A 12,590-nucleotide genomic window follows, 5' to 3' on the forward strand; every position below is an offset into this window, starting at 1 on the left:
CTTGCAATAATTTAGATGTCTAGCTTTCGATATAACATATACTGGCAAATACATGCCTTTAGCGGAATTTTTCAAAATTCTTGGGCCGTAACATTACGCTACGCTATATTATGCAACTAGAACTATACCATTCAAGAGCCAAGCTTTGCCAGTCGCAAAACATAACGTCTTTATCTTCCATGCAGTCTTGCTCTTAATTAGTTTTGAGAGTGTTGTTTGTTATTCAGCATACAAGATAACCGTCATTCAGCATACAAGATACATAAGATGATTAATTTTCGAATTGAATCAGCTTGCAACTGCTTAACAAACTTAATTATATTAAAGCAATAAATGCACTTTTTTAACAGGTTGGACTTTAAACAACTTATCTATAGTTTGATCACTTTCGATAGCTGACTTGACTTTACTTATTAGATTATTACATATTTTAGTACATATTTTAGATTTTGATTCAGGATTTCCAAAGGACAATATACTTCTGTGCTCAAAAAGTCTGTAGAAAATTCATGTTGCTAACACGGAACTTTTCATAATTGAGTTTGGCTGTCAGAGGGCTAACTTTCTGTAGAAGATATGTATGAAATGACATCATCCGGACAGCATAACTGGTGTCCTAGAGCTAACGAAGTTTCGGCGCGATACCGTATTTTGAAAACAGGGTGCTTGAACAAATAAGCTTGGGTTTCTTCTGTTAGAAATGTTCAACTGTTATGTCTTAATGACAGGTATCTTTGAATAAACTGAAACTTGCTGCTTTAGAATTTCCTTAAACATGGCAAGAACGTCTTTATACGTGGGTAAGTTGAAAAATAAGTTTTCCCTGTCGACTGTGGTCAGAGTTGTGCATGAAAGTCAAAAAATGAGACATTAAAGATATGACATACCTTTATTTTTCCACATAGGTACCAAGTACATTGAGACATTTGTCATATCGCTTGATAAGTTTCAAAAAGCCCTCCAGGAAATAATTAGGGCTTTGCATATGGAAGAAGCGTTGAACGGCTTGTTTCACTTCAGTATTGCTTCCAAAACGCCTTCCCCCGACATTTTTCTTCAAAGCCGGAAACAGATGGAAGTCGCTTGGTGCGAGATCAGGACTGTATGGCGGATGGTGTAGGCGCTCCCAACTAAGAGTTGCAATAAGATTTTGCGTTGCCGTCGCCGAATATGGTCTGGCATTGTCATCCAACAGCAGAACGCCAGATGTGACAAGGCCAGGCCGCTTTTTCCGAATCGCCTCTTTCAATTTCGACAGGGTGTCACAGTAGCGCGTAGCATTGATGGTTCCAACCTCCAAAAAGTCCAGCAACAAAACTCCTTGGGCAACCCAGAAAACTGTGAGGAGCACTTTACCTGCAGAGGGAGTTGTCTTGAACTTCTTTCGGACAGGTGATGACGGATGTTTCCACTCCATAGATGCGGCCTTCGATTCTGGCGTGAAATGGTGGACCCACGTTTCATCTCCCGTCACAATCCGAAACAGAAAGTCATTGCCATCTTCATGGTAACGCACGAGATGTTCCAGGCTGACCCCCATGCGCTGTTCCTTGTGTGTCGAGGTCAATTGTTGGGGCACTCATCGTGCTGACACTTTTCTGTATCGGTCGTGGATGATGTTTTGAGCTCGCTCATGTGAGATTCCAAGTTCTTCCGCTACTTCATCGATGGTGATACGCCGGTTCGCTCTAATCATGTCATCCACCTTCCTGACATTTGCATCTGTAGTGGCCGTGTGCGTCCGTCCAGCTCTCGGTATGTCCTCCACTTGCTGACGTCCATCACTGAATGTGCGACACCATCTCCGCACCATTTGCTTCGACATCACACCTGGCCCATAGACTTCCACGAGGCGGTTATGAATTTCTATTAGTATTAGACGTAGTATTACGTCTGAAGCTCACCGGCGCATCTCGTGGCCAAACTCTCCATGTGACCCCTGCTATCACTTATTTAAATCATCTTATTTACCAAATTACGCCGCTCAGAGAAGAAAGTGGTTAATGGCTTTGAGTGTCGTACCGACAGGCTTGGGTTCGAATCCTGGAGAAGGTATGGATGTAATTTATCCGTATTTGCGTACGAAGCAACGGTATCTTCATAATAAAGAGACCACCACTTCCGGCCTTAGTAGAGGACAAAGCCTATAAACGGCTAGAACCTGCCCTTGGGGGGAAAAGAAAAGAAATATTTGCATATGTATCATCTTCCGAGTTCCATATAGATGACTTTTCTCTCCCCTAAAGAAGTTTTGCAGGGTCAACCTGATAGCCTGCCGGCTTAACTTGAAAAGTGTGAAAAATACATTTCAATCTAAGACAACAGGCTATCTGTGATATGTATGACATGTACTAAAATAGGCTTTCTACAAATGCTATGTACTGAAATAGGCTTTATACAAATGCTATGTACTAAATTAGGCTTTCTACAAATCCTATATACTAAAATAGGTTTTCTACAAATGCTATGTACTAAAACAGGCTTTCTACAAAATCTGGAGCGTTGGCATAGGTGTGTGTGTTCTGATGGATATTACATAGAAAGTGATTAGTAATATTTTTTTACATTTCAAACAAAGCTGCAGAACAAGCCTTTTCCGCAAACCTTTTGAGCACAAGAGCAGCTTTCGCATCCATCTTCTCCTACCAGCAAGAGTAGAGTTTCCCATGGACAGATTTTATTTACTATGCCTGCGTAAAATACAAAACACTGCAGAGTGAAAAATCAAATTTACCTTAGCTGGTACTGAAATCCATGCTTCGCTAAACACTAAAGACATAAAGAATGGTCTCGTATAGAGTGAAATATACAAGTTTCAAACTAAACATAAATAAAATTGCCTGCTAAATTATTAAAGAGTAAAAGTTCACTATTCTACTCTGAACAAATTACCGTATTTATTCAAAAAAGAAACCCATTCGAATATGAGACAATCCCTTACATTTCAGAATAAATTTAAAAAAATAAACATGGTAAATATTTGATGAGCGCATGGTTGGTTCTAATCAGAATTAATTTGTTTCTGATTAGAATAAAAGGCAACTTACCTAATTAAACGTAATATCACTATGGTAGAGCAAGAAATTACAGAAAATGAATATTACATTATTATCTACACTTTGATCTTAGCTAAAAGGCATTTTTTAAGATTTAAGGCATACCCATAACCAGTATTTTGGTTTAGGACGCATGCTCGAATCGAAATCATTGAACTAAAAGGGGCTATAATAATTACCGGTAATTATGCAGTTTATAAAGACGGTAATTACTTGTGTGATTTAATTAGTATTCAAACAATGTAATTAGCCTTCAGAATGGGATAATTAAACTTTTTCCTCTCATTGTGCAATTGCATTCTTCTTTAACATACCCGATCATAAGAATCCTGACAGAATTTAGAAGAAAATTGTATTCCGCTCCTCCACCAAAAAAAAATATTATTTCCAAAATAAATATGGCAAGCCAAGCATATTAATTTCTTTGTTAAACTATGTGACTATTGCAAAACTGATTTGTATCTGTTCACAAAATTAAGTCGAATAACATTAAAATAATTAAGCAAATTAATTTTAATTAAACAGAATCCAGTTCATAGCAGCATTTATCTTCTTTATCACTCTCTTTATTTACCTTGTCTTTAGCTTTATATTCACTGCAGTAAAATTGCAAACTCCTGACATTACAGTTTATGAGAAAGGTTGTAACGTATGGTGCTTATAAAATCGTTTGAGTTCAGCTGCAATCTAGCAATTTTTTGATATTTTGCTAATTGAGTTTTACAGAAACTCGTTAATTATAAATGATTTTTCGCATTATCTTTGCTGCACGCATTAATGAGAGATTTTCTCACCGGAAGTGGGGGGAAGTCAATTGCCACTCGCCGCTTCCGGATTTCCTCTAACCTGGCGAGGACGTCTTTATAATGTGTTCGAAGCTCGTCGGCGTACCTCGTGGCCAAGCTCTCCAGGTGACCCCTGCCGCCATCCTAAAAATAAAAGAATTTTCAAATTTAATACTTTACGGTTAATAAAAACCAAGGTTTGTGATTAGTAATATTTTTTTACATGTATCTTTGAATAAAATATAGTACAAAATATAGTTTGTGAAATACGTACACAATTTATGTCTGTATTTCAAACATAATAACGAAGGAAAGGATTTTAAATTTCAGAATTATTAATGAAAAAATGAAGAAAAAGTTCTGAAAATCTATTTAAAAAATGTATACCAATAAAATGCCTTCATTCTGGTCTAAAACAGTGATATTTTTATTCATATTTGAAAAGTTACATTTACACATTTTAATAACATAAATGATCGTCTTTAGGAAGTAAACATGACATTTAAATCTGAGTTAAAATAACACGCCGAATAACTACTACTGGAGGTGATACGAAAACAATAATCAGGGTAATATTAATCCAATAATAAATGAACTTTTAAGAAACTGTTGCGCTAAATAGAGTTCCAACATTCTAATACTTTGGAAGATTAATCCAAATGTAAATCTGAGCACTTTGGGTTCAGGAGGTTTTACTTGTAGAAACTGCGCTCAGTATCAACTCTACCAAAACATTATATCTTGTAATAATAAGATCATGTAAGGCAGTTTTCTTAGGTTGTGTTTTGTGAGTTTCAACATTTTCCACACGCTTGCTGATTTCGATGCGCTGGTTTTTCTCTTCGATGCTTCTCATTGACGGTGATATTTGAATTGCAAACAGAATCCTGAAGAATTTAGATCAATTATTTCCATAAATCGGCTCTTAAATTCTTATGACAGGGCATACAACTGTGTCTTCTTAAACTCTAGCTTATTTCTGCTGCGATGAATCACTCCCGAAAAGAACATTTTGTTGATAATGGGCAATAACAGTAATTCGGATAAAGATCGCAATCGTCGTTTCCACAGCAGACGATGCTAGCTCGCAGCAGGTCTCACCAAAACCATTTACAGCAATTTAGAATAAAACAGATTTTATCAGCAAAATCTTTCGAGTCGTATTTCTTTAAAACAAACAAGAAAAACAATTATCCGCGTATAATTAGCAAAACTGTTTGAGAGAGAATTTCAGTTCAATTTGTCACTAAAGTGTATCGGCTGGAAACGATGAGCAGACGATGAGGTTAATACACTGGCCACCTTAGTCTTCGGATTTAATCCCATATGACTTTTTCTTCTGAATGGCTTATCAGGGGTACACATTTCGCTAATGTAAACACGCGTGCATATTAACTTTAAATCAATTGAATCATTACCTAATATGATTCAGCATCGGGCTCTGTACATGCAAAACGTAAAACCGTGACCAAGTCACAAAAGATATTTGACGAAAGTTTCAAATCCTTTGTTATTTAAAAATAACAGTTTAATTTGCAATAGTGCGAAGTATCTTCTGCTTATGAGCTACGGTAATAATTTCCATAAAAAAATATAAAAATTGCAGTTTGAAGACTTCAGATTACAGCTCAACATCCCAAAGAGTTTACCATTAAAGTTTCAAAACGTTTTAAATAATCTTCAAAGAACTTAAGTATATAAGTCACAAAATTAAAAGAAATTGCAATCTGATACCAGTAGACATATTTCTGTTTAACACTAGTTACAAATTTAAACTAAGTAGTTAGATTAGGCCTACTACTTTAAGAATTAATCCTCAAGACATTAAAGACAAAGAATACGAAATTTTAATTTTAGAATGAGCTGCTTAAAATGGTAAAGCCAAACCAGTATGGAAAAAAATTTAAGGACATTATTTTCATCGTAAATTAAACTGATGTGGTTTATTTATGCACTCATTATTGAAAAAAATAATTATGTTGATTTTTCACTAATAATAAATTATTAATTTATATCACTGAATCATTCGTGTACGAGGCTCCCAACAGATATTTACAAAAGCCAACAAACTCAGCCTCAAAAAGATTTTTCAGCTTATATTCCCTTAACATTTTTTAAAATTTCAACAATTAAAAAAAATTAAATTATTATCCTTAATTTGCTTATTTCATTTTTGAATTTTAAAATTACTTTAAAAATGCACAAATTTGAAATCAATTAGCATCAAAATTATGAACAAAGATTATTCAAAGTTTCACATTTGAACATGGATTCAGTGCTAGAAAGCTGGGAGAAAGTATTATAGTAAGCACATTTTCTTTCCTTCTTTTTGTCAGATACAAAGATTTCTATTGTGTCTGATTCATATGTAATTTTTTTTCGTACCACATCATAATCAATATACGTAATAGATTGTTTTGCCGCGAACGGCATTACAGCATAATGCGTCGATAATTATCTTTTAAAAAGAAGCTCTTTTGCTATGACATGAACGAAAGTCTTATTTCGTCGCCGTAAAGCAAAGTCGACAGCCTCTCATTACGAGAAGCCAGCCTGGAGCACTTCCGTCTAATAGAGATCTTCGGGATTCCCCCCAATCAGCGCCCATTTTAAAAGTCTCGACCCCAATCCAGTGCCCATAAACATGTCTTTAAAGACATCAGACTGTCATTTGATGTCTATAAAGTATCCATCTCTCTGTGCCGAAACAAGATTCGGCTCCGCCTGATTTCGAATACAAAGAAGGAAGACCATTCTCAAACCAGCTCCAATGTTTCGTTTACACAGCTAATGAGAAACCATTAGCGAAGTTTTATGATATGTCTCTAGCGTAGGATACCAAACTAGTTAGTGAGCCATTTTTGAATGATCAAAGGAAATCATCTTGAAATTTGCTACATTTTTTAAAACTTTTAATAGTTTAAATAAACGATGAATGAAAATTATTATACTATATACAAAAAAGCCATTTATATTTTTCTTCTGTTATTTTAGAAAAACTAAATTTGTGGATAAGTTATAGTTTATAATGAGCTTCAGCAAGCGCGACATATGACGAACGCATTCAGTTTCCTGCACGGTTAATGCTATTTTATATGGCTATCGAACTTTCAAATGGATATAAATTGGATATAACGAACCTGGTGGATATCATGGGCAGAACATGTTTTGCATTTTCGAACTTTTTTCCAGAATTCTTGGAGCTGCCAATTGAAAAACTGTTAACCTTTATAGTCATCCTGTTCAAGGTACTAGAATGTATTATCCCCACCTTTCTCTGCATTCTAAGCTATGCGAGGCAGATGTCGCTCTCAGTTCTTGGTAAACCAGGACAGACAATAAACATATCTTCATATCTTAGAAGATCATACTGTGCTACGCATTGGGGGAGGGAGGAAAAGGATCTATTGAGGTAAAGAGCTTGAATCAATTTTTTGATTTCACTAAAGTTCTTTGATTCAGCTGTCAAATAGCACTTGCTTATTCATAATTGCTAACTAGCCGCTGAATATTGGCAGTTCGACCTGGGTTCGATTCTAGGCGAATAAACAGACTGCCTGGGAGTTTTCGTGGATTTCCCCAAGTGTAACGTGGATACGAACCAGTTTCCCTTTGAAAGTCCTCCTCGAAGGCATCCCTTCCCTTAGGCAAATTGCCCCCAAGTGCTTTGCCATAATGAAATAAACCAAACCGAATCTATAAATGCGTATTTTAGACAGAAACGCGTAACTAGGAGAGACGGATCTAAACAGTGATTTCTGTGCTAAGTAATTTTTCGTGTAAAATTTTTAATGTGTAGTGAAACTGAAAAATAACGGAAACGAAATCTAGTAATTGTGTGTAATAATAATTGTAATTAACTTTAAATATGTTTTTTTTTAAATTATTTTTTAAGTTTGACGTGACAACGATAATCACTCTTTCCGTGGGATTCATCAATCAGTTTTTACACTATTTTGCGAGATGATCCCATTCTTTTCATCAATTCGTATATGGCGAACCACCAGGTAAAACGAATCAAACTTTCGGTCTCCTGCAGTTCTTTATTGACTGTAATACGGGTTTAAAGAACTGCAGGAGCCTCAAACCCAGGTCTCCCATGAGCTTCTGTGGTGTAACGCATTAGAAATTATCAGGATTTTTTTAATACAATGTGGAAAAAAGGAGCAATGCCGTCGCAGGGATTCGAACATCGGACATCAAGATTGGCAGCCGGACGTGCTTCCACTTCCATCACAAACGTGGAGGAGAGGCGGGAGAAAATACCTTACATTCTTCCCCACTTACAGGCTCGACTGGGACCAATAGCCAGATCTTGATAGTGATGAATCATCGTCCGTCACATTTTACAAAACTGTTCAGATTTGAGAAACGAAACAGACGTTATAAAGGCAAACTTTATATCATTAAACTTTTAAACTTTTATATTATAAAATTTTTACTATTAATCTTTATACAGGAATATATGTATTAGTTAAAAAAACATTTAAGAAAGATCCATATCTCTCTATTAAATTAATAATTCATCATGTAAACCTATTTAACTTTTAATTAAATTATCTTAACCATCTAGAAAAGTTATAGAGTTTGTTTACTTATGAACCAATCATAAACTCACAAGCATTGGATTGCAATTAACCATTAAGTTATAATTTATGACACCTCGAGACGAAAAGAAAAATTACTATTAATGTATAGTACTGAAACACAGTTATTTATTTAAAATATTTGTTCTCCACTTTGGATTCTACGATATTTGATTTAAAATATTGGAAATCATTAATTAACTGGAATGACCTGGAGCTGACATAATTCGTTAATTAGCAAAATTAGTAGCTGATAACCGGCTTGCAATTTTGGGAAGAGTTGTGAATATGAGCAGAATAGTTAATTCAACTTAATTTTCATCTCGCCGAAAGGTTTCATCTCCAGCTTTACTAGTTATAATTGTGGATGACGGAACGTTTTGAGAATTAGTCCAGTTTTACAGTAATGACAAACGACGCGGAAAAGATATCGTTACCAGGATAATTTAATTAATATATTAATGAATCTTTGAACAGCTCTTCGTTAATGACATTGCTAATAAAGCAAATATCTTTTGTACAAAGAAAGCATTCCAATAAAACCGGCGGGAATAAAAGCATCGAAAATTTGGATAAATATATACTATTCTCACCATTAGACATAAGACAGAACAAAATTAGATACAAGAAAAATTCGAGAAGTCCATCTGACATGTATGGAAACAAAGCACAGCAAAAGCAATGCAAGTGCACTGAGAGCTGCTAATTCAGACTTGGATATTATTTGAATCAACCAGTTATTTATAATTTCAGTATTTACCATACCTTCTCCTTGCAGTTTTCTCACCAGAAATGTTAGAAATTATTTTAAAGGAATTAGAGATTATTTAAGCTGAGGTTTTTGGATTGTAAGGCAAAGCGTGTTTCTGCCCTTCGTGGCCACGTTGCGTAGTTCCTGTCAGCTCTGATATGTTTGTAATTAGTATTCGGCTTTGCGTTATTGTTACCGGCTTGTGAATTGTTACGCCGGTTAAGAGTTTTTGGAGCCAACTTAAAGTTCATTGTGTAGTCTTTGACTACTAGTCTACGTTTAAATTTGAATTTGACTCTACTTTAAGTACATCGCCACAAGTTGTGGTTGATTCTGTTAGCACGCGAAAGTGCACTTATCTTCAAAGTTTATGCCCAAATAAAAATGTTTAAGTAAAACATTTCCAAAACATTGTAGTTGATTTCAGACGCAGCGATAATTCTCTTTACGTCTGTTAGGAGTTTCGAAATAGTTTGTTGTGCTGTGACTAAACTCACTTGTCTGACATCAGAACATAGCCCATGGAATTCATCAGTGGCAAGGAGTACAAGATAAGGTCTGTCGTTGACAGGAGCCTTGGGCACCATATAGGTCACAGCACGATTTTGGCCCATTTCCACCTCAAATTTGAGGAAGAGCAACCGGGGTGGTTGACCGGGAACCGCAAAGACACTATACGTTTACAAACATCCATGCCTTCTCCGGGATTCGGACCCAGGCCCTTCGGTACGGTAGTCAGACTCAATAACCACGCTTTGAAATGAGTTTCTAACAACAATTTTTTTAAATGTTTTGAAAGATGTATGAGCTTTGCCAGAAGTCAAAAGACTGCCGAAAATGGCACATAGAAAAAGAATGTATTTAATAGGCTTTTAGGTCGCGAAGTTTGGTACTAGATTTTAGTTTTCATGTTAATTGTATGACTTATTTATTAAAAGTAATGTGACCACAGTTTATTAATGAAGAACAATTTAATTATTGGCTAGCAGAAAAATATAAACACGGTTGCAAATGGATTGCTTCTGAAGTCAACCTCCATCTCTGACATTAAAGGAAGATCCAAAATGGACTTGAGAATATTTATAGAATTAAAATTATCGCACGTGGAATTAAAAAAAATTAATACTGAACTTAAAACATAATCACCGATGTAGGTGACTCATTCGGCTTTATGAATTCCGCACAACTCTTGTCCTCTATCACCCGAAGAACAGACAGTGGTCTTTTCCAACTCAGTCACAATATTTAAACTTAATCCAATATTTAAACTTAATTTCCACTCTAGGCATGACTTTTTTAACTCTGGTGGAGATCAGTGGAGAGTATTCCAATTCTTTTATGCTCTACATTTATAGGACACGCTAGATCAATGTTCGTATTCCCTACGAGTATGTTCTCAACCCTCCCCCTCCGATATTCTGGCGGTTATTTGAGAGGCAATTCACGCCTTCTCTCTCAAAGACATAAATCTTTCTTTGTCGCCAACCCTGAAATTCTGTCTTCTCACCCCAGATTGGGAAACCTATGATCAGTGAATCTTCGAATGAACCTTTTCCTCATGTCATGATCGTAAAGTACCACTGGAACTGTAAAAGAATTCGAAGCACCACATGATCAGGGGCTGCTATTCTAATGCAATAATTGCACAATAAAGCGTGAATGTTACATCTGGATACCGATGAAAGATACCCAGTAACCATAGATCTACGTAATGTTACGAAATGCCCAGCTGCGGTAAAATAGCTTCCCCGTACAGCAGGATTAGGGCTACCAGAAAGTGGTAAGGAAAGGCAGAGTTTCCAGATTTGGCAGGACATCGCCAATTTATCGACTAAATCGGCGATATGCCATAGACGGAGCGAGAACATTCTTAGCCGTTTCCTCGAGAATGTTTTCAAAGTAAAAGCTATATATACCCTGCCTGTACGCGGAGAAGAGAGTATCTTGAGTTCAGTAGCAGGGTAGTAAAGGTTAGCTTGAGAACGATCGACCGGGTAGGGAGCTGGTGTGCTTTGCCGTGAATCTGCGTTCACCGTTGTGGCCTCAAGGCTGTGCTGCTGATTGTTTCAGCGTGTTGGTCGTAGTTTATCGACGGCTGTGGACGTGTCTTTGGAACTATCCTGTGTAGTACTGGCGAATATATTGTGTTCTGATTCTTCATCAAGTGTTGTCATCAATCACACTAAGTCCACGAAACTGTAAAATGAAACAGTATAGTAGTGCAAAAAGGCAAGCAATATACAGCTTATAGATTTTGCAAAATGTCATAAAAATCTTCTCTTACATGTTAGATTGGAATGTGAAGAAAAATGTAGGTCTTCCGCATATTTACAAACTACGAAACCAACAGAAGGTTTATATTTTCAAGCGTCACTTTTCCAGTAAGTCCTTAACTGGGGAACTGGCTTTTTGTAGATTGCATGCATTTAAAACTTTATTTTATAGCCAGAAAGATAAAAACTGAAAGGTAAAAATTAGACAATAATACATACGAGTAATCTTCATAAAAGTAGAAAATAAAACGAAAATTGCTTCTCAAAAAATTAAATTATTAAAAAAATTAGGTTGCAGTCGGAGGAAACTCCTTGCGACCCATTAAAGCAGAAATCTGAAAGTTGTGTGCATAGAACAGAACACAGCCATTCAAATGAAATCAAAGTTAAATTTTAACTATCTAATTATTCATTAATAAAATAGCGAACTTGTTCATTTCCCTATAAGATGTTCAATTTAGTAAGAATTTTATATCAAGGAAAAAGAAAACTCTACAGAACAGCTTAACTGCCGTTTTTAAAAAGAATTAACTAATTTTTATAAAATTCGGTTAGGCGATCACAATTTTATATCAAAACATTTAGACATTTTTAGTTATTCTGTTGCGCATCAAAGCCAAAAACTTCATCGATTTTCGCAACAATTGATAAAAACATAAAAAAACTAAACGATTTAATGTATTTTTAATGCATTAATATTGTTACGAATTTGGTATTTAAAAAGCTAATGTTAGTTCAATTACAAATTAAATGGTTTTATTTCTCGCGCAGTGCAGCGCGTGACGAATATTAAAAGAAAGCTAAGCCGGAAAATTGAAAATACAAGAGCGCGTGCATTAAATAAATAAATATCTCTTTTTGATTTCGAGAAAGTACTGGAAAATTCTAGCGCGTGATTTTAAAATCTTATAAAAGGAGGAAAATATCTCAGTTTGTAGCAGTTGCTTAGTTTGTTGTTGTTTAGAAAACTGCTGTTGTTGATTATAGCGAATTCGCGGATTAGCGTTCTTTAGCTGTTTTGAATTACGTTCTATTGTACATTTGAGTAGTTAAAAGATAACTACTGTGAGATATTGTAATACTGCATGATAATTTGAGAAAATTTAAGCATTTTTGTTGTGATAATAAATTTTTGTTCA

At 35.5% G+C, this 12,590-nt stretch overlaps 1 protein-coding gene across 1 annotated transcript in view; it reads right to left on the reverse strand.

Annotated features, from left to right (window-relative positions):
* The window catches only part of LOC118193437 (uncharacterized), a 421,049-nt gene extending 416,352 nt beyond the window's left edge, over window positions 1-4,697 (reverse strand). Inside the window, exons 1-2 of the mRNA XM_085812477.1 lie at window positions 4,569-4,697; window positions 3,851-3,985 (exon numbers count right to left, since the gene is read on the reverse strand). Of these exons, the coding sequence (XP_085668603.1) occupies window positions 3,851-3,985; window positions 4,569-4,697 (264 nt within the window). The remainder of the gene's footprint in view (window positions 1-3,850; window positions 3,986-4,568) is intronic.
* Window positions 4,698-12,590: the final 7,893 nt, after the last annotated feature.

This window comes from Stegodyphus dumicola, chromosome 3, assembly GCF_044657685.1.
Source record: "Stegodyphus dumicola isolate Sdum_Otavi_A_Nest chromosome 3, ASM4465768v1".
Lineage (NCBI taxonomy): Eukaryota > Metazoa > Arthropoda > Arachnida > Araneae > Eresidae > Stegodyphus > Stegodyphus dumicola.